Source organism: Haliotis rufescens, unplaced genomic scaffold (assembly GCF_023055435.1).
Source record: "Haliotis rufescens isolate VD_foot unplaced genomic scaffold, xgHalRufe1.0.p SCAF_7, whole genome shotgun sequence".
NCBI classification, from domain to species: domain Eukaryota; kingdom Metazoa; phylum Mollusca; class Gastropoda; order Lepetellida; family Haliotidae; genus Haliotis; species Haliotis rufescens.
In genome coordinates, this window is record NW_025964361.1 from 26,550,873 (window position 1) to 26,574,913 (window position 24,041).

Sequence of the window (24,041 nt, forward strand, 5' to 3'; positions counted from 1 at the left end):
ATAGAAATTTAATTAGGTTGATCATCAACCTACCATATGTATGACCATTGACATGTTGTACAGTGTATGTATTATTATATTTAAAGTGTATTATCGCCATATATTATCTCCAATAATCTTGTATGTATCAAACGTAGTTGCCAGGATCCTTGTCATTCATACAAATAAACCACGAGGCTGATACCTCACTATTTATAACTTAACGTTTGGACCCGTGAAGTTCCGGGCCAGAACAGGTCTTCAGCAACCCATGCTTGCCGTAAAAAGCGACTATGCTTGTCGTAAGAGGCGACCAACGGGATCGGGTGTTCAGACTCGCTGACTTGGTTGATGCATGTCATCGAATCCCAATTGTCCGGATCGATGGTAATGATATCAATCACTGGATTGTCTGGTCCAGACTCGATTATTTACAGCCCGCCGTCATATAGCTTGAATATCGCTGGGTGCGGCATGAAACAACAAACAAACAAAACTCAACTTTTGCTACACTCAATTAGTTTTTGTTTGTAACCATCGGCATTTTTGTAAATTTATTACGGTCTATTTCTACATTCTAACGACCAGCATCAGTTGCTGGAGATCAGTTCTCACCCAGCATCCAAACTTGTTGGCTGGAAATAACCGAATCTTAACATCCAAGTCATTTATGTTATGAGTAATGATCACCGAACCTGGCCATCCGATCCATTAACTCGCTCCTTACGTTGAGCCCAGGTTACTGTGATCAGTTATGACCTGTAGTTCCAACGGGGTTCAATGGAAGATGAAATACCTGTTTCACAATTGGTGCCGTTGGTGCCATGACTACAGGTACAGTTGTATCCATCTATCATGTCTGTACAGCTTCCGCCATTGAGGCATGGTTTGGTGGCGCATTCGTCAATGTCTGCGATGATGACAATGCAAATAAATTTACACTGCGAATGTATCATATTATTGTCTAATTTTCCCACCTTATCTTAAAACATGAAGGTATACTGACATTATCCCCAAGAATAACCAACAACCCTATTAAACAAACAAACAAACACATAGCATTGGCCCAAATGTAATGTCATGCATACACTAAAAGTTGCTATAAAGGTACTTTAAAGACTCCAGCAGTACATAATGCAGTTAAGGTTTACATAGATTTATTCTTACTATGTTCATACAGGGTTCCGTGATTCCAACCTAACAGGTACATTCAGCGACACGAGTAGGTCATGGCATGAACCTGTTGGGCATGTCATTGCATAAGTTGGGGGAACATTCGTTTATATCTGTAATATATACTGCTGACGAAAAAAAGACCCTGATGATTTCAATGTAACTATTGTTGAGGTGCATTTACAATACCGTGGCATTTCATCTAAGCACAAGGAAACTTCTCATCATGCATGTACGCGCACACAGAAGCCAAGTGTTTGCGCCTATTGTTATATGGCAGTGATTTTTATTGTCAAACAATGATTAGTCGTCAGGAATGTAGTACTATTTAATGTAAGCAGTGGAGAGGAAGTTACTATATTTAGATACTAGTGTAGTAGATACTAGATGTGTAAACTTCCAGAACAGCGTGGACTGGGATGGAGGGCAACACAAAAATGGAAGATTCTCTGATAGGATGGCACTGAGTTGACAGTTCTGTAAGGTTTTGGGGCTATATAAGAGGGCGAAGGCGTGACTAGTGAGTGAGTGAGTCAATATTTAACGTCACATCGGCAATATTTCAACCATATCGAAGGCGTGACTAAATAATCTCTCACATTTCATTATATCAAGACCAGCTTTCATGTGAAGATCACTTATCATCCCTGACTCCTTGCTTAAGCCTTTCTCGGATGTTTGACGACTGTCGCTACTGCATGAATATGTTATTATCACTGATTATCACCACTGTATTTGTATTTGATACTGACCACTGCCATCATATTTATAGAATACTAAACGAGCTCCCGTGTAGTACCAATTTTATGAAACGAGTGAATAGTTCTGGTATCTGACTCGCTTTCGCTCGTCAGATACCAGAACTATTCACGAGTTTCATAAAATTGGTACTACACGGGAGCGAGTTTAGTATTTTATTTATTACTCGTCATTTGTACCTACGTAAAAATCAGCTGATTGACTCCGTACGTCGCATCCGGAGTTCAAATCAGGTCATGCGTATGAATACAAAGTCATGTAAATAGTCATCGTCAAGTGCATCTATAATATCAAAATTTTAGCAATTCCAATGGAGAAAACACCCGAACGCTCTTTTTTTCCACAATAAATCTACTTTAATGAACTTCCTGCGAAACTTCGAAACTGCGGTAATGTTTCGAAAACAATAACAAAACAAGTTTATTCGTTCGTTGACAAGGCCAAGGTCACAACGTCACATGACCGCAGGCAGAGGGATTCCCCCGATGACAGTCTGTTTTCAAACTTTCTATCACTGGCGATTCATGTCTGATGACATGTCACTGCTATGGTTTAGAAAATTTACATTTATCACAGAATTGGTGATTGTACCGGCAAAGATAGAGCTGAGTGTGCGAGACTGGCTAGCTGTCACATTGAAAGTTTGGGATGGAGCAGAGACGGTCGACGGTTGGCAAGTCGGAACACAGAGCAGTGATTGTGAAGTGCAAGAATCACTAGGCCTGTCAATCAATGTACTGATGTGTTTGTGCTGCTCTTCAGAAATTTGTGAATAGTTATTGACACTCTGCACATTTCTATGGCCACTGATTTGCATTATCTGAGCAGGTGGAACATTTTTCTCAGAAAGAGTTTGGACCAGATACTTTCGGGCGGAATGATTCGTCAACCGTTTGGTAGATTCAAGTTTTGCATTCGCTGCCATGCGTTTCATTATGGACCCAAGCTTGTTGATGCCAACAGGTTGTCGCTTAAACCAAGGATGTGTCGGAGCGGGAGCAGTTTTAGAATTTGTTGCCAAGTAGAAAGGCGCGTCATGGCCACTGAAACCAGTTGGTCTGAGGTTAGCATAGCGCTTATACGCAAGGACGGGGCAGCGATTGTCACCTGTCGCCCAAGCTTTCGGCGTGACAGTCCGAACATCCCGGATGTTTACACCAGTGCGTGTTTTGGTTTGCCGCTCAGCAAACTGCAGGTACTCCATTCCATTTCCATCTTGATTCAACATCACGTCTCCCCAGTGCATATTTCTATGGGGAGTAACGCTACGTAGTCCAAAATGTGTCGTGTTGTGCCACCAAAGTGTATTCAAAATGGACTCGGGAGTTTCGAGACCTAATTCCCCGGATTTCCATAATGTGTCAATGTCGTTCTGACTTAATGACTGCGCACGCATAGGTAAGTTTCCGAGACCTTCTTGTTTTAGAATTTTTTGTTTGATTTTCAGTACCTCCCTGACGTGTGTAAACTCTAAATCGTGCATAATTGATTTCCCGTAAAATTTTGTTTTGAGGTGCCTGTCTATACTGGCAATCATCCCCCTCAAACTTGTGGGCTCATAATCGGACCCGTCTCCCTTTTTGACGTTCATAAAGAATTTGCATAAAAGTTTACAAAGTTCATGGGGAGGAATGGCTTCTAGTTGTCTGAAGTCATTCTGCTCGTGCATGAATCTAGTGATGATTTTCATGTCATACGCGGTCTTCCTGGAAGTGTTGACATTCTGATTTGTTGCAATGAAATTCGCAATTTCGGAATCGTCACAGTAGGTTGGCGGAACAGGTATTTCATTCCCCTTTAGAGGCACAGGCACAATATAAAAAAAGTCATCTTTGAATAGATCATTAAGATCGAACAAACTGTTGTCATTATCAACAAAGGTGGGTGGGGGTAACATGGCCGAAACTGTCTCCGGAATTCGTTGCGTTCGATAGCGAGGTACCTGTTTCATGGAACCATCATCCAGTTTAACGTTGAACATGCTGTATGTCCCTAAAGGTTGAACAACCGATAGCACCCGTCCCTTCAGCTGACCATCAATTTTGACACAATCGTTTACTTTTATAGCTTCGGTTGCCATTGTGATAGGATTATTCACTTGGCGATAGATTCATCGTCTGCTATATGTACTTTAATTTTCATGTCGTTTATTATTTCTAAGTTATGAATATTTTCTCATCCATATATTTAGAACATATTATTTTTTCGATTTCATGATAATTCATCTGAAGAAAAAGTATTTGTAGTCACGCCCTGGTGAGAATCGGTACATTTTGACAGTAGCCATTTTGTTTGGTCATGTGATGTATCATGTGGCCGGCCAAAAATAGTTCCGCGTGCACGTGATGTTATTAAACAATGTGTAATACCGCTGTATGTTTATTAAACGGGTGATCTCTTCACGGATGAGTAATAATATATATTACCATCGAATATTGCACTACCACTCTATTGTGTACTGCCATTGCTGTGCAGCATTTTGTATTGATTTGTAAACCTAGTAATCGAATTTTTTTTATTGTATACCATTTGTTCGTTTCACACTAAGTTCAGATACAGATTTCTTGGTTAACATATTGTTTCAATTTGGGAATCGACAAGTAATGCGGTATAAGAACTCATATTAACTTGTGCAATTGAGCTAAGCACACGCTTATAAATGTCTCAGTGAACAGACGAAATGGCGAATTGTGGGTACGATAGAGCGAGGGCATCAATATTCTAAGTTGCCCGAAAGTTTGGCAAATACAAAAGTGTAATGTCTCAACTGTACCGTCAAACGGTTGAGGTTGCAATGAGACCTTGGCGTGGTATGCCTAAAAGAACGACACCTAGGCAAGATCGTCTCGTCACATTGATTGTACCAAGCAATAGATTCAGATCTGCTCATATTCTCAATGGAGAATTCCGTACAATAACAGGAAGGTTAATTTCAATGTCCATCGTGAAGTACTAACACTATGCAGCTCGCCAGGCGTCCTTTGAAGGGAGTTACCTCAGCACTTTACCAAGGTGGCAAAGATTTGGGCGGGCTGGGCAACACAAGGGACGAGCTCTGCGCCACTTGCTTTACACCTTGTTCACGGACGGTGTTGCCTCCGATTTACAGATGCCAGGAAACGTTGTTAGCGACGTAGCGGCGAGCTGTATGGCAGGGCAACAATTCTTGACCATGATATGGGGGCAGTAGTGTCATTGTGTCGGGCGGTATCACAAGTGACAGGCGAACTGATTTGTTTATTTGTTAACTGCAAAACCAGGCCGTCAGCGATTGGACTGGCCCGCTAAGTCCCTAACACGTCGTCCCCAAAAGAGCATCTGTTGGATGTTTTGGTGTGGAGAGAGACCCAGCACACACTAACGTGGCCCAACTTTTGGTAGCTCCTCAGGCGGAATGGCGGACAATTCCGAGGGCAACCATACGCAAGTTGATCAATAATATGCCAAGGTCGACACACCAAACATTGGTCAACACGCCCGAAATAACTTCCAGACGCTTACATTTATTGCACATTCACTATCAACCCATCACGTCATTTTGTGTCGGTAGTATATTGAACACTTTCCTCCATTTATATAATAAAAAAATAAATAAAGATGTTGCAGCTTGCCTCGCGTGTCTTTCTTCTTGTTACAACGAGGAATCCACATGCCTGAGGGAATTGCACCTAATGGGTGTTGATTCTGAAGGATCCTTGACAACTTTGTGCATCACGTTACGCAAAGATGTATAACTGTATCACGAACCTGTCTCTTGAATTCATTTTTGCATGAGGTAGCCATTATTCTAACATCAACTGCATAAAAAATCATTGCTATCTGCTGAAACTGATCATGAACAGGGGATTATCGAAACTATTTCAGTGGTTCATGAGGAAGCCACATGTGAAGTTATTCCTGAAAACTGTATAAGACGGAGTACATCTTACCTGTGCTGCAGTTCCAGTCTGTATACCCAGCTACACAATCACAGGTGTAGTTGTTGACGTGTTCGACACATGTACCGTTCACACATGGGTTTGTTGCACACTCGTCGATATCTACAAACATGTAAATAAATCGGTTATTATGAATTAACCCAAACGTACATGTATATGTATATTTTGAATGTAGACCAATGTAGGTTATATGGTCAGCGTGTGTTGACCGCTGGGTTGTTGAAAATGAAGAGATGACGTTCAGATACAGATTGTATGGTCAAGTTTAAACTGTAAACATGATGTAAAAATATATAATAGCAGAGGTTCGACCCTTGCACTGGAGCAACACCTAGACAAGCAGTGAGGACTGCACTGTGTCAAAATCCGCTTGGTCACCATTTTCGTTTTAAGCCACAAACTTAAAAAGCTCTTACAGTTATAATATTGAATGCTAGCCCATAAGATCTTGTTCCTAAACGCCATTGGCGAGGTAAATATTGTTACATGGAAAATAGTTAGAAGTAAACAATTAAGGAAGACATTATGTATGGATATAGAATGGAGATAGTCAGTTTCTGATTGAAAGGGGATAGCAGGGGAATTTAGCACACAGTAGAGGTATCAGTAAATGCGCCAACGTGCCACTTAATGTTCTGCTCAATCACTTGTTGGTCTCGTTTGTTAACAAGCTGACGTCGCATAGCTTAGCTCGAGTACTGCCATGCGACGTCAGGAAACAAACACTTAAATTTTCATGCAATTTGTTTGAGTGGCGGGTGCTACCTGTAGGGCAGGACATACATGCCTTTTTGCGATCCCCTGACGCCATCACTGATTGTCAGTGATCCTTAAATAGAATTTTCTTGCCATGTTTCGGCGGATAATCGAGACTGGGGTTGACGTTTTACATAACATCGTTATTGCAGGACTTCACACATGTAGTATTTCCTGAGCAGTTATGATAATTCAATTCTAACTTTCAAGAATATTTGACCCGTGAAGATCCGGGGTGGAATAGGTCTTCGGCAACCCATGCTTCCGTAAAAGGCGACTATGCTTGTTGTAAGAGGCGATCGGCTTGTTGACTTGGTTGATGTATGTCATCGATCCTAATTGTGTGGATCGATGCTCATGATATTAAGCACTGGATTGTCTGGTTCCGACTCGATTATTTACATCCCTCCGCTTTATAACTTGAATATTGGTGAATGCGGCGTTAAACAACAAACAAACAAACATTCAAGAATATTTAACAATGATGTCCTGGTGCATTGTGTAATGTGATGCACTTCCATGGTGTCCGAACTGACGCCGTCCTATCTATCAGGGTTATATTGAATATTAAACCTGTGTGAGACAGGGGAAAACTCCTCACCTGTGCTACAGTTCCTGTCTGTATATCCGGGTACACAGTCACAGGTGTAGTTGTTGACGTGGTCGACGCATGTACCGTTCACACATGGGTTTGTTGCACACTCGTCGATATCTACAAACAGGTATATAAATCGGTTATTATTATTTATTTATTTATTTATTTATTTACAGATTATATAAGTATATGGGTTGAATAAGTTAAAAGGGTTTGGGTGATCCTGGCACAGTCATCAAGTTGGTTAGGCTGATCATCAGCTCAGGGCACTTGGACCCTCAACGCGCACCCTAAACAGCGAATGGGACTTCTCCCAGGAAGCAAATACACAAAGGGTATGTGGTGTCTTTTTTCACGTACTACATGAAACTACATGAATGAGATGAATGAGATAAATCCATCTGTCAGTACCTTCGTCAACGTCACCTCATACAAAACATAACTATGTAAAGCATTGATAAGAGATGCCTCTTGGGGAAGAAGGGGTATAAGGGAGCATAAGGAGTATGCAGAACAAGAAGAGATGGAATGTTTCAAAATTCTTTATTGTTTGGAACGACGTTTCAGCACTACTACTCTCGCCTTCATCATTCACATGGTGCATATGAAGGGGTACGATGTTGGACGTAAACGCCGTTGCAGACACTAAGAAAGTTGTTATCCATAAACGTTTCATGTCTCCATCTTTCATTGATAAGTGAAACTATTTCGAGAAGCTGTTGAATTCCGAATAATACGAGCCTACAATAATTATTTCAACAATATTTAAAACGATAATGTATTGGCTCGGTGTACGTGTGCAGTGAAGTCGCCCTTTAAATAATCACCGGACACATCGGTGATCGCCCGGAAAGCATGGTGTACGAAATGATGGGGTCAGGACTGTCGGAGCCATACTGAATATAAAACCTGTGTGAGACAGTGGAGGACCTTTTCTCACCTGTGCTGCAGTTCCTGTCTGTATACCCAGGTTCACAGTCACAGGTGTAGTTGTTGACGTGGTCGACACATGTACCGTTCACACATGGGTTTGTTGCACACTCGTTGATATCTACAAAGAGTCACATCAAGAATTAAACAAAATGTATCTGCACATGTTGGTTTGGTTTTTATTGAGTTATGTATATTCCTGTCAAAGTAGGTTACATGTGTTGGTCGTTGGCTCGCTGACATAATGAAAATAAAGATAATGCTGAAGGGATACAGATTATATACATGTTCCAGTATACAGTTTCTACACTGTTCAATATACATGCAGATCTAGACGTTCGACCCTTGCACTGGAGCAGCACAAGGACCAGCAGTACGAATTGCTCAGTGTCAAAGTACTCTAGTTCCTTCTAGTTTTCTATTCAAATATTGATGGTTGGCCCATAACGTAAACATGAACACATATAGAATAAATAAATGTGAGCAATAACCTATGAAGGAAGACACATGACACTTAATTACGGTTGTGTGGACTTAAATTAAGTATAGATAATAGAATGGGGATTAGTCGGTTCCTGTGTCGCCACCTAGAACCCCGCCATGTATCAAATATGCAACATGTTTCCCCATGACTCTGGTATGCTCTCTAACGATGTAAGAGGGGTCGCCCTTAGACTCCCTTGGAATCTTCAATATTGCATGTCATTCTTTTGTTGCGTACGAGGGCTAGTTTAGGACTGAATCTTCTGAATGATCGTCCAGAATAGGCACTCGATGGAGAATGCATGACTGATGCGAAGGTATACAGTGTGACAGACGAAATGACACTCCATAGTCAAAGGGTTTTTGAATATTCTTTTGCATCATGCTTTTGAGAAATGAATAAGTTTAGTATCATGTAAAAGTAACAGGAAATACATGTTAATCACACCGGAAAATACGTGAATCACCAGGGGAGATAACTAACAAAGGAAAAAATATTTTGACCCTTTAAAAGTTTCAATTCTTGCTACGTAGGTTAGTTTACAAAGTAGGAAAACAACCTTCTCCAATTCGTTTTTGTTAAAAATTAATTTAAATGTTTTTGAACATCTAAATGATAAAGCAAGTATGTTCTTTTCCCAGGTAACAGTAGAATTATACATTAACTATTTCTAAACAGTAAATAAATTTAACTACAGATTTTACAAAGATTTTTCTATTTGACATGCAGAATGTGTTCATGACGTAGAAGGGCAGTATGGAATAGCATCAGTAGCAATAGTCGCAGCATTGAAAACAAAAATATTTAAATGTCATTCAAATTTTCTAATTTTCCCTAAGTTGACTTGATTTGGTGTTGTCTGTTCCAGTTAATAAAAGTTGGTCAGGAAGACTCCTCACCTGTGCTGCAGTTCGAGTCTGTATACCCGGGTTCACAGTCACAGGTGTAGTTGTTGAAGTGGACGATGCATGTACCGTGCACACATGGGTTTGTTGCACACTCGTCGATATCTACAAACATGTATATAAATGGCTTATTCCTTTTCTTCTTCCTTTTCTTCATCTTCTTCTTATTATTTACAGATTTTAAATGCAACAAAGAGGGTTTGGATGATCCTGGCACAGTCAGGCTGGTTAGGCTCATCATCAGCTCAGGGCCCTTGTCCCCTCTACATGCAGCCCAGACAGCCAATGGGAGTTCTCTAAGGAAGCGCTGCCGAGTCGAAGCCAGAACCTTTCGGAGAATGTGAAGACTCCCAAACACTGCAGCTTTCTGTATTACCCAGATTGTCAGAAGTGCTGTATTCCTGGCAGCAAACACTGGTACTCTCGCAAACTCAGTCAACAGGGGGCGGTCGGGTAGCCTAGTGGTTAAAGCGTTCGCTCGTAACGCCGAAGACACGGGTTCGATTCCCTACATGGGTACAATGTGTTAAGCCAATATCTGGTGTCCCCCGCCGTGATTATGCTTGAATATTGCTAAAAGCGGCGTAAAACAATACTTACTCACTCACTCAGTCAGTCAACAGATTATGAGGTACCAAACGTAAGGCACTGAGAACAAAGGAGAATCGGACAATTTGGTACTTGGGTTGAAAGCGTGACATTTTGTAAGCGAGGTCCGCTTATTTGCCATATTTTCCCTGAACTTTGTCAATCATATTAGTGTCAAAAGGGACAGGAAATTCAATGATATGAATGATTTCATGGGATATATCAAAAAGGACAAGATATGGGTTGTTGGTCTGGATAGGTCTGAGGCTGTATGCGGGCCTATTCCAAAGAATTTTGTATATATCATTTACCTTGACGCCCTCAAATTATTCTAGGTCCACCATGGATGGACCACTGTGTCAATACCACATGCATGGCTAAGACGGTAACAAAAAAGGATCGAGCCACTCCATTATGTCGCCTAAGATACTGTGTTTGTGCCAAAGCTGGGTGTGAGTGAGTGAGTGAGTGAGTTGGGTTTAAGGCCGCTTTTAGCATTATTCCAGTTATATCACGACGTGTCGTGGTGCTGACAAACCTAGAAAGATAATCGGGGCGAACCGGGATTCGAACCCACAATCATAGTTTTCTTGAGTGCCCAAGGGACGCAACTCTGCACGGCGAATCGCGGCGCCTTAGACGACTGGGCCACCCGTGCCCCCACCAAAGCTGGGAATCCACTAACAATGTGTTGGACAGTCTCATTAACTTCATTGCATAATCTACATTTCATATTTACTTTTTGATGCAAAATCACACATTGACGATTTCGAGTGGGAGATCACTGATCCTGAGCAGAAAACAGAAAGCCTTCTGTTTCAGTTTCCAGGCCAGCCCACTTCATCCAATTGAAGGACTCTGCGGGGTTTCTGTTCTCAACACACTGCACATAAACCTGATGCAGTCGTCGTTCAAAAAGCCTCTCCCGTGTGAGCCGATTTGATGTGGCTCTTCGCTTGGTTGACGCTCATATCTGTACCGTCCAGCAGTACAGAACCATCAATAAAATCAACATTGACATTGAGATTAGTCCCACGTCCTCAGCCCGTTTAACGAAAACTGTGGAATGCCTTGTTTTCATCATGAATCTTGACATGTTTTACAAGAGGATAATCAGACAAATAAATATGTGCAAAAGTACACAAGATCACTCCATCACGATGAGCCTCCACTTTATCATACCACGCCCTCCCATTAAAATATGTAAATATAATTGATCGAGGGAAGAGCGTGGGTGGTTTAATCTATTGTCAGACATGATTTTCGTGTGAATTTGTTAATATCCCGAATTTCTTGTTTTATCTTATCAACACCACCAAAAGAATAGGAAAGGACGGGTGCAGCATAAGTATTTGTGTGCTTAACCTTTTTGCGAGCATTCAGCTCTGAACTCCAGATTTTCTTGGGTCTACATTTTGTATTCTGCCCTAAGTTTGTCTTTGATATTGTCTTTGTCACGGTGTCCGAACTGATGGGGTCCGGACTGCCGGAGACATACAGAATATACAACGTGTGTGAGATGGGGAAGGACTTCTTACCTGTGCTGCAGTTCCTGTCTGTATACCCAGGTTCACAGTCACAGGTGTAGTTGTTGACGTGGTCGACACATGTACCATTCACACATGGGTCTGTTGCACACTCGTCAATATCTACAAACAGTTACATGAAGATTTCATAGTAGATTACTTGTGTTGACCGTTGGCTTGCTGACATAATGGAAATAAGGATAATTGTAGAGATGTACAAGTAGATATGAAGAAATCGCCTTGTAAATACTCTCCGGAAACAACGGTGATCTCCCGGGAAGCGAACTGATGGGGTCCCGCCATATTGAATATAAAACCTGTTTGAGACAAGGAAAGAATTCTCACCTGTGCTGCAGTTCCAGCCTGTATACCCAGGATCACAGTCACAAGTGTAGTTATTGACGTGGTCGACACACGTACCCTGCACACATGGGTTTGTTGCACAGTCGTCAATATCTACAAACAGTTACATCAGGAATTAATGTCAAAGTAGATTACTTGTATTGACCGTTGGATTGCTGACATAATGAAAATAAATATAATGATAGAGATGTACACATACTCTTCAAAAGAAGAAACTATACTTCATGATTGCAACTGGGTTTATGTGTCGAGTTTAGATCTTATATGTATTATAAATAGTGGAATGTATAGGTCAATTATTGCGGTACCATATGCATTTAACAAAAAACAGGTGCAAAGACGTCCGGGGTAGGTTTAATGTCAGTAACGATCCCGGCCTCCTTGAGCTGCTATCACCTCATGGCAGCGACTGCCCATAGACGCGAAAGTCCGAATAACAGCCCGGGGGATGTTCTGTAACTCCTTCTCTAGCGCCACAGAAAGTTCCTGCAGTGTTCGTGACGCTGGTTGACGTTGACGGACACGACGATCAAGAAGGTCCAGCAGATGTTCAATAGGGGACAAGTCTAGCGAGCGAGCAGGCCAGGGTAGCGTATGCACGGTGTTCTGACGCAGTAACTCTATGCAAACAAGTGCGATGTGGGGTCTGGCGTCGTCCTGCTGACAGATGCCGCCATTGACCTTGATGAAGGGAAAAACGTTGCGCTCCAGGATTCCTTCTCGCTTGTGTAGACCATTCAGGGTACCATCCACTCTCACAAATGCTGTCCGGCCTCCGTGATGAATGCCTCCCCACACCATAACGCTCCCCTCTCCAAAACGACCAATTTGCGGAACGCAATTTTCAGCGTAACGTTCGTTACGACGTCGGTACATAAGGGCACGTCAATCTGCACGACTCAGCAGAAAATGTGACTCGTCGATGAACAGAACACGTCTCCATCTTGCTTGAGTCCATGTGACTCTGACGACACCACTGCAGACTTTCCCGGAGGTGATGCGGCGTCAGGATGTTACGCCGCATGGGTCTCCTGGCTAGAACACCGGCTGCTCTCAGACGATTTCGAACAGTCTGATCCGATATTCGACGCAGTCCCGGTATTTGTGTGGCTGTTGACATCGCCGAGATGAAACGGCCCCGCAGGTGTTGTACCCGGATGTAGTGATCTTGGCCAGGCGTTGTAACGCGAGGTCGTCGTCCTGACCTTGGCCTGCCACGAACGTTGCCGGTGGTGTTGTAACGTCTCCACAAGTTAGAGATGGTCAATCTGGTCTCACCCATCACCTGCGCCACATGCTGTTGGGTTTCACCCGCTTGAAGTCGTCCAATGGAGTTGTTGAGTCTTGCTTCTGATAGACGTGGCATTTTAACGGCTCATTTTCTGATTTTCTGGTGTGTGTGTCAGCAGTAATTGTCATGGCCTTTTAAACCTTGCTGACAGAGGAATTGTTACGACAGTTCAGGAAATTGCATGCTGCACGCATATAGCGTTGCTGCTGCGTTTGGGCGAATTGCTCCGTCGCGACGTCACAGCATTACGTTTCAGACAATCTGCATGTTTACTCGAAAATTTAATGAAATTTAATGATAAAATTATATTTCCACCATACAAAAACTATCGGGTTCAGTGTCATCAAATTTATGCATGTATAGTTTCTTTTTTTTGGAGAGTATATATTCCAGTATACAATCTCTTCAATATACATACAGGCATTCGACCCTTGTACAACAGTGAAACTCCATCAATTAAGATTGGTCCGACACAATCCCCCGGTAAATACACTCCGGACACAACGGCGAACACCTGGATAGCACTGTGTTCGAACTGATGGGGTCCAGACAATCGGAGCCATATTGAATACAAAACCTGTGTGAGACAGGGAAAGAATTCTCACCTGTGCTGCAGTTCCAGCCTATATACCCAGGTTCACAGTCACAGGTGTAGCTGTTGACGAGGTCGACACATGTACCATTCACACACTGGTTTGTTGCACACTCGTCAATATCTACAAACAGTTTCATCAGTAATAAATGTGTTGACCGTTGGATTTGCTGACATAATGAAAATAAAGATAATGATAGAGATGTATATATATTCAAGTATATAGTAGCTTTACTTTGTTAAATAAACATACAGACGTTGGACCCTTGCACTGGAGCAGCACAAGGACCAGTAGTACGAATTGCTCAGTGTCGAACTCCTCTTGTTCACCATTTCTATTTAAATATTGATGGTTGTTCCAGGAAGACACATGACACTTTATTACGGTTGTATGGACTTAAATTAAGAATAGATAATAGAATGGGGAATAGTCAGTTCCTGTTTCGTCACCTACAGCACCACCCTGTATCAAATATAGAAAATGTTTCCTCATGACTCTGGTATGCTCTCTCACGATGTAAGAGGGGTCGCCCTTAGACTCCCTTGGAATATTCAATATTGCATATCGTTATGTAGTTGTTATTCGAGGGCTAGCTCAGAATGATCGTCCAAAATAGGCACTCGATGCAGAATGCATGGCTGATGCGAAGATATGCAGTGTTACAGACGAAATGACACTCCATAGTCAATGTTTGTTTTTGGATTCTTTTGTATCATGCTTTAGAGACTTTGATGAGTCTACCATTTAAAAGTAACAGGCAATACATGTGTATCCTACCGGAAAATACGACTCAGAAACAAATAGTTTGTCCCTTTTAAGGTTATATTTCTTCCTACGTAGATTAGTTTTCAAAGTAAGAAAGCAATCTTTGTCAATTCTTTTTTGTTTAGAATTTAATTTTAATGTTTTTGAACATGTAAATGATAAAGCAAGTATGTTCTTTTCCCAGTTAACAGTAGAATTTTACATAAATGTACTATTTCTAAACAGTAAATATATTTTCCAACAGATTTTCCAAGGATTTTTCTTATTTGACTTGCAGAATGAGTTCACGACATAGAGGGCAGTACTGAATGCCATTAATTGTAAAAGTAGTAGCATTAATAAAAAATATTTAAATGTCATTCAAAGTTTCTACTTTTCCCCACGTTGTCTTGATTTGGTTTTGTCTATTCTAGTTTCAAACACTTGGTCAGTTGGACTCTTCACCTGTGCTGCAGTTCCTGTCTGTATACCCGGGTTCACAGTCACAGGTATAGTTGTTGACGTGGTCGACACATGTACCGTTCATACATGGGTTTGGTGCACACTCGTTGATTACTACAAACATAAATCTATATTTGTGTACTGATGAAAATAAATAATGCAAAGAGGGTTTGGGGGATCCTGGCACAATTTGGCACGTTAGGTTCATCATCAGCTCAGGGCCTTTGCCCCCTCTACATGCAGCCCAGACAGCTAATGGGACTTCTCACAGGAAGCGCTGCCGAGTCGAACCCAACACAGGACGTTTTGGTGAATGTTATGACTCCCAAACACTACAGCCTTCTGCATTACACATGCTGTGGCAGCAAACCTGGGTACTCTTCCAATATGTCAGTCAACAGATTTGGAGGTACCAAACATAAGGCAACGAGAACAATGGGGAGTTGGACAACTTGGTACTTGGGATGCAAGCGTGACATTTCGAAAACGAGGTCCGCATATTTGCCATGTTTTTCCTGAATCTTATCAATCACAAAAGTGTCAAAAGGAACAAAAAATTTAAAAACATACATTATTACAATGGATTTATCAAAAAGGAGTGAGTATGGTTTTTTGGCCGCTTTTAGCAATATTCCAGCAATATCACGGCGGGGGACACCATAAATGGGCTTCACACATTGTACCCATGTCGGGAATCGAACCCGGGTCTTAGGCGTGACGAGCGAACGCTTTAACCACTAGGCTACCCGACCGCCCCTTATCAAAAAGGACAAGATCAGGGTTGTTAGCCTGGAAACGTCTGAGGCTGTATACGGGCCTCTTCCAAAGAATTTTATATTCATCATTTTCCATGACGCCCTATACATATTCTTGGTTATACCATGGATGGACCTCTGTGTCAAAACCACAAGCATTGCGAAGACGGTAATAAAATTATCGAGCCACACTATCATGTGGCTTAAGATACTGTGTTTGTGCCAAAGCTAGGCATCTACTAACAATGTGTTGGACAGTTCTCATTAACGTCATTGCATTATCTACATTTCATATTTACACGTTAATGCAAAATCACACATTGACGATTTCGAATTGGAGATGACTGGTCCTGAGCAGCAAACAGAAAGCCTTCTATTTCACTCTCAGGCCAGCCCGCTTCATCCAATTGAAGGACTCTGCGAGGTTTCTGTTCTCAACACACTGCACATAAACATGATGCAGTGGTCGTTCAAAAAGCCTCTCCCACACATTGATGAGTGGGACGTGGCTGGTCCTGAGCAGCAAACAGAAAACCTTCTGTTCACTTCCAGGCCAACCGATTTCGTCCAAGCGAAGGACTCTGCGGGGTTGCTGATCTTCTCAACACGCTGCACATGAACTCGATACAGTGGTCGTTCAGAAATTTGAAAGTTGACGCTCTTCAACAATTTGCACGATATATTTTCACAGTTAACCTTTGATAAATATTCTTAAATGTATTTAAAATGAGATATGTCCATATATCAGTACCCTTTTCCAACAGTACCTGGTACAAAACAAAACTATGTAAAACATTGATGAGAGATGCCTCTTGAGGATGATTACGGAACTTCATCTTAAACCAAAGGAAGAAAAACGTCTCAAGTTGGCATTGGGAGCATGTAGAACAAGAAGAGATGGAATGTTTCAAAATTCTTGTTTGTTTGGAACGAAGTTTCAGCACTACTACTACCCTCGCCTTCATCATTCACATGATGCATATGAAGGGGTACGATGTTGGACGTAAATGTCGTTGCAGACACTACGAAAGTTGATATCCATAAACGTTTGATGTCTCTCCATAAAGGTATCTTTCATCAATAAGTGAATCTATTACGATAAACAATTGAATTCTGAATAACGCGAGCCTACAATTTCAACAGTATTCAAAACGACTCTGTGTTGGGTCGATGTACGTGAACATTGAAACTCCGTCAATCCACGTTAATCCTATAGAAATCGCCCTGTAAATACACTCCGGACACAACGGTGATTGCCCGGAAATCATGGTCTACGAAGTGATGGGGTCCGGGCTATCGGGGCCATACTGAATAGAAAACCTGTGTGAGACAGTGAAGGTCTTCTTCTCACCTGTGCTGCAGTTCCTGTCTGTAAACCCGGGTTCACAGTCACAGGAGTAGTTGTTGACGTGGTCGACACATGTACCGTTCACACATGGGTTTGTTGCACACTCGTCGATATCTACAAACAGTTACACCAGAAAATGGAACAGTGTGTTGGATTGCTGACAAAATGAAAATAAAGCTAATGATAAAGACATAGAGATTGCATATATGTACAAGTATACATAATCTACATTGTTGTTCAATATACATACACACGTTCGACCCTTGCACTGGAGCAGCACAAGGACCAGCAGTCCGAATTATGTTTAAATGTTGATGGTTGGCCCATAAGGTAAACATCAACACAAAGAATAGTTACATGTGAGCAATACACTATGAAGGAGGACACATGATACTTAATTACGGTTGTGTGGAGAATGGAATAGGGTTTAGTCAGTTCCTGTTTCGCCACCTAGAGCCTCGCAATGTATCAAATATGCAACATGTTTCCTCATAACTCTGGTATGCTCCCTTGACTCCCTTGGAATCTTCAATATTGCATGTCATTCTGTAGTTGTGTACGAGGGCTAGCTGAGGATGGTATCTTAAGAAGGATCTCCAAAATACCCACTCGAGGCAGAATGCATGGCTCTCTGCATTCGGATTTTGATGCGAAGGTGCACAGGCGAGATCACACTCCATGGTCAATATTTATTTTTGGATTCTTATGTATCATGCCTTTGAGACATTAAAGAGTTTAGTATGATTTAAAAGTAACAGGAAAAACATGTGTATCACTCCAGGGGAGATAACTCAGGAAGGGAAAGAAATATTTTTTCGCTTTTAAAGTTTCATTTCTTGCTACGTAGTATAGTTTTCAAATTATGAAAATAACCTTTTCCAATTCGTTTTTGTTAAGAATTTAATTTTAATGTTTTTTTAATATCTAAATGATAAAGCAATTATGTTCTTTTCCAGGTAACAGTGGAATTATGCATTTACTATTTCTAAACATTAATTAATTAATTTCACTACAGATTTTCCAATGATTTTTCTTATTTGACTTGCAGATTGAGTTCACGGCATTCGAGGGCAGTACTGATTACCATTCGTAGTAATAGTAGTTACATCAATAAAAAAACCTATTAAACTGTCATTCAAACGTTCTACTTTTCCCCCAAGTTGTCTTGATTTGGTGTTACATAATGTTCATATGCTTTCATGGACATTAGGAGACCACGTATATTATATATGTACTAAATTTGATCTTTTGTGTTGATTTTTTTTATATATAGAAAAACAGTTTTATTTGAATCAAGTTGGGGACGAGTGATACTTGTACAAATACTTGCCCCCCTGTCAAACAAAGTTAACTACGGCCTGACCCGTGAAGATCTGGGGTAGAACAGGTCTTCAGAAACCCATGCTTGCCGTAAAAGGCGACTATGCTTGTCGTAAGAGGCGACTAATGGTTGATGCATGTCATCGATCCCATTTGCGTGGATCGATGCTAATTAGATTAATCACCTGATTGTCTGGTCCAGACTCGATTATTTACAGACCGCCGTCATATAGCTTGAATATTGCTGAGTGCGGCGTTAAACAACAAGCCAACCCAACAACCAACCAACTTACCTATCTCGCAGAGGCTGCCACTGTATCCAGCAGTACAGTTACAGCTGTACGACTCCAGCTGATCGACGCAGCTGCCGTTTGCACAGCTGTTGTTGGCGCAATTATCTATGATGTCTGCAAGAAAGCAAAGTTATTATATCTGATAATCTTGCGTTCGGTATTTTCGTGCTTTTCATGATATACATGAACGTGTATGAAATAGCAAGCGCATGAATTTCTTGTGGAGTACATTTCTCTGAAGTCATAAACTTGATGACTGCTTGATAATCGTTCTTTTCCATTTGAACTCCTGCCACGTTCAACTTTCAGTAATATACTAACGGCCACAACAGATCATATACACTTGCAATGAACGACTAACAGAATGGCCTACAGTTGAAAGTTGGTCAGGCTTAGACCTTTGACCAGCCCTCAATGATATTCTTAGCCCTTACCTGTGTCACAGTGAGCTCCTCCCGATCCATTGGCACAGTCACATTGGTAGAGGTTTGTCAGGTTTGTACAGGCGCTGGAGAACTCGCATGGGCCCACGCTGCAGCCGCCTGAAGCTTAAATAGATACAACTCAATAACACATGCAAGTTCTTTTATTGCCAACAACAGTGGCGTGTTTATTGACAGTTTTGTTTGTTTCTTTGTTATTTAACGCCGCACTCAGCAATATTCCAGCAATATGACGACGGTCTGTAAATAAACGGGTCAGGACCAGACAATCCAGTGATTGACATCATGAGCATCGATCCACGCAATTGGGATACGATGACATGGATAAACCAAGTCAGCCAGCCTGACCACCCGATCATGTTAGTCGCCTCTTACGACAAGCATAGTCGCTTTTTACGGCAAGCATGGGTTGCTGAAGACCTATTCTACCCCGGATGTTCACGTGTTGTTTATAGAAGTACCGATGGTGGCATACACATATCCAAATAAGGCAAACTGAAGGATGCACTTCCGGCAAGTATGTGTAGGCGTTGGGAGCTCATCTCATTTGAACCAAGTTACTTTGATACCTGACGTGTCATTAAAAGTTTATATAGTTTCGTGACGTTTTCAAGTTTTCAACACTACCAACGAAGTCCTCTTAAGGCTATGAGGGGGCACGGGTGGCCCAGTCGTCTACGGGTGGCGCCGCGATTCGCTGTCCAGAGTTGCGTCCCTTGGGCACGCCAGGAACCTATGATTGTGGGTTCGAATCCCGGTTCGCCCCGATTATGTTTCTAGGTTTGTCAGCACCATGCCCGTGCTCGTGGGTTTCACCGAAGTGGTAAACGTCTGAGACCTGCATCACTTCGGGCTTCCCTCCAACATTAAGCTGACACGCCGTGATATAACTGGAATACTGTTAAAAGCGGCGTTAAACCCAACTCACTCACTCACTCACTCAGGCTATGAAATAAAACAGAGATGCGATACATGATTAAGCAAGAACAATTACGGTCGTTCAATTTTATGTGCAACAATGACCACACACTTGACATTTAGAGTCAGTGTGCTTTTTTGCATAAATAAAACCCCAGTTGTCTCCTCGCCCTTGTCTATCGGCGATCGAGTCAGAATTCTCCATAGTTTTGTTAAGCATACTATTACGTCATACATGTCTTGGTGTCTCAAAACACGTTTTATTTGTAATTCTACTGTTGGCGTTGAGCTTGTGATACATATATCAAAATCGTAGATTCTTGCAAAACGTGCAATGCTTACGTACGGTAAGTGATATGTAAACACTATGTATTAGTTAAAAACAATGTTTAAGCCTTATAGAAGACATTTACCATCCAAACACACTCTTAAGATGTAGGACTCGTTAATTATTTAAATATATCACTGTGCAACGTCATATTTACCGATAAGGTTATAATTAACGTGTTCATGGTAACTTAAATCATATCATTATAAACCTATCAAAGATAGGACAATTTGCGTGTGCGACAGAGTAAACATATATAGAGACGGTCATATTCGTCAGTTGGCCAGGGGTGCAAAACAAGATTTTCGTTCCCACATTTTCCTGTATACCCTAAACCTTTTCTATTGCATAGAGGAGGTATCTGTACACAATTTTCATTGGGTAGTAAGCTTGCACAGGAGGTGCAAAATCCATAACCGTATTGCACCCCCTGCCGAACCAGTGGAACTCGAAGACAGCGTGTATAGCGTAATATATTCGTACAGAAAATTACCACACCCCTCTATCTATATATAGATAGAGGGGGTGTGATTTTTTCTATACGAATATATTACGCTCTGCACACTGTCATCGAGTTCATGTGTGCCTTGCTGAAACCGCTTATCAGTCCATTCAGACCGCCTCCGTGGAAGAGCGTCCGCCCGGAGAGCGGAAGGTCCGGGGTTCGATCCCCGACCGCGTCGTACCATAAGACGTTAAAAAATGGTACTTGTTGTTACCCTGTCTGGCGCTCGGCATTAAGGGGCTAAAACAAGGACTGGTCGGCTCGGAGTCAGTATACTGTGTCTGAGTGGGGTATTCATGTTAAACTGCGGCATGGTATCTCAGTGAGCTAGCACTATAAATCGGCATCAGTCACAAGCAGCCACAAAAACACACACACGTACATGCACGTCGCTATATAAGTGCAATAATCTTGGACGCAACGTTAAACCCCATTTCACCTCACCTATCAGTCCATTCAGAATGGGCGATCGTTAACGGCCAGGTTGGTGAGAAATTAGAGTTACTTCCCTTAGTGCGTCGTTTGCTCGTCTGATAAATGTCGGCTATAGCTTTCCCGTGACAATGTTCGTCGGACATACACGGACTTCTTGGGTGTTTTATAGATAGATATATTTCACAATTTGAAGTTACGTTATTATATGGCAGTTTTCATCTCAACCCTCGGCTCGTTCGACCCTCGGGTTGATAGGGTGTGAGATATAGAAATATTATATGTTAACCGCTAAGTGACAGGCCATCACCAGATGATGGTGGTAATAGCAGGGAACAGACACCAGTATCCCAGGCCGGCCGATGATGGTCGGGCTCGGTCACTTGACTGATTTCGTGTCATTGAGCCTTACTGCTGTGGATCGTGGCTCAAATATATACTTCAAATGAGTGAGTTTTTGTAAGGCATTTCAGTTATGGCTTGGGAAGTCAGCCTGATGTGGTTGAGAGGCCCAATGTAATTCTGGTCTTACAACCAACGAGGTATGGTATTTGAAAACCTAGAAAGAGTCAAGGTGAATCCGAGGTTCGAACCCACGATCATAGGCGCCTGTTACGCCTAGGGGAGGCAACTTGGCACGGTGATCTGCCGCGTCTTGAACAACAGGCACATCCGTCCCCCCATATTCGTCAAAGTCGAGGTATGTTCGAGATTCGTTTTATACAACAAATCAGGCGAAGAACTTGCTTGTCCTCGTAGCGAATAACAACAAGATTGTTGATGGGACGTCAATCAATAATCACCCCTCACTCCCTTACTTACTGTTATGACACTGGTATTCAAAGTATCCCGATGTGCACGAGCATGGATACGGAGTCCCGTCTGAACACACCGTTGATGCAGGACATGCGGTCTTGTCTGGAACATAACCAAGAAAACCATAGAACACAACACACAAAATGAAGTCAGGAATGCACATTATCCAAAAAAACTAAAACTAACTTTGAATTACCTTGAAAAAACTGCCACATACAGGTCGTGGTTATATATACCAACAAAAGGACAAATATGACATCTTACAACTTAACCATATACAAAACCATTTTGTATATACCAACTTAAGACAAATATGACATCTTACAACTTAACCATATACAAAACCATTTTGTATATACCAACTTAAGACAAATATGACATCTTACAACTTAACCATATACAAAACCATTTTGTATATACCAACTTAAGACAAATATGACATCTTACAACTTAACCATATACAAAACCATTTTGTATATACCAACTTAAGACAAATATGACATCTTACAACTTAACCATATACAAAACCATTTTGTATATACCAACTTAAGACAAATATGACATCTTACAACTTAACCATATACAAAACCATTTTGTATATACCAACTTAAGACAAATATGACATCTTACAACTTAACCATATACAAAACCATTTTGTATATACCAACTTAAGACAAATATGACATCTTACGACAAAACAATTTTCGTTATCTTAACTTAACATTGCTTATGAAATGTTCAGCAATAGAAAAAAGATACTAAACATTTTGTTTCTTGATTTTGAATTGTCTGTTGTAGTGTACAATGAAACAGAATAGGTAGTGGTATGCAATCTGTTTTCCTGAAAATTCTAAGTCACTGGTCATAATGAAATGACAATCCAGTGATTGACATCGTGAGCATCGATTTACGCAATTGGGATGGTGAGTGAGTGAGTTTAACGCCGCTTTTAACAGTATTCCAGTTATATCACGGCGTGTCAGCTTAATGTGGGAGGAAAGCCCGAAGTGATGCGGGTCTCAGACGTTAACAACATCGGTGAAACCCACGAGCACGGGTATGGTGCTGACATACCTAGAAACATAATCGAGGCGAACCGGGATTCGAACCCACAATCATAGGTTCCTGGCGTGCCCAAGGGACGCAACTCTGCATAGCGAATCGCGGCGCCTTATAATTAGACGTCTGCGCCACCCGTGCCCCCACGCAATTGGGATAGGAAGATATGTATCAACCAAGTCAGTGAGCCTGACCACCCGATCCCGTTAGTTGCCTCTTACGCCAAGCATGGGTCGCTGAAAACCAATTCCAACCCGGATCTCCACGGGCAGATTGCGTGTGTACAAAACTGTGTAGAGCAGCGTAAAAGTGAAAATGACTTTCGTGAGTTAAGGATGTACAGCGCCACTCCTTCCTTACCCTACCCCTCTTGTTTTTTGCTTCCACATTTCGCTAACACCCTTGTCATCACTTATTTCAGTGATCTATTCGTATAAACTTCCGAGGTATTTTTGCCTTTTGCGCCTAATAGTTCGGCTGATAATCTGGACGTGTTACATTAACATGAATTCAACAATATTATCGTCTAAATCGTTAATCCCATGTCGTGATTAAGCAATTTAGAGGTATATAGATCGGGTGGTCATGCTCGGTGACTTGGGTGGTTGGATGCCATGCTGCTGATGATGTCAATCACTTGTTTGCCTGGTCCAGATCCGATTTTCTACATAACGCAGTTACATTGCTGGAGTAGTGCTGAGTAGTGGTGCGTGACAACAAGCAAAACACTTTTTCACA

At 41.7% G+C, this 24,041-nt stretch overlaps 1 protein-coding gene across 1 annotated transcript in view; it reads right to left on the reverse strand.

The window, feature by feature from the left end:
- LOC124137513 overlaps positions 1-24,041 on the reverse strand; it is a 493,827-nt gene that overhangs the window by 1,106 nt on the left and 468,680 nt on the right. Inside the window, exons 45-57 of the mRNA XM_048387755.1 lie at positions 22,251-22,346; positions 19,237-19,350; positions 18,803-18,916; positions 17,193-17,303; positions 15,090-15,200; positions 13,893-14,003; positions 11,979-12,089; positions 11,646-11,756; positions 9,514-9,624; positions 8,141-8,251; positions 7,207-7,317; positions 5,841-5,951; positions 776-889 (exon numbers count right to left, since the gene is read on the reverse strand). Coding sequence (XP_048243712.1) covers positions 776-889; positions 5,841-5,951; positions 7,207-7,317; positions 8,141-8,251; positions 9,514-9,624; positions 11,646-11,756; positions 11,979-12,089; positions 13,893-14,003; positions 15,090-15,200; positions 17,193-17,303; positions 18,803-18,916; positions 19,237-19,350; positions 22,251-22,346 — 1,437 coding nt within the window. The remainder of the gene's footprint in view (positions 1-775; positions 890-5,840; positions 5,952-7,206; positions 7,318-8,140; positions 8,252-9,513; positions 9,625-11,645; positions 11,757-11,978; positions 12,090-13,892; positions 14,004-15,089; positions 15,201-17,192; positions 17,304-18,802; positions 18,917-19,236; positions 19,351-22,250; positions 22,347-24,041) is intronic.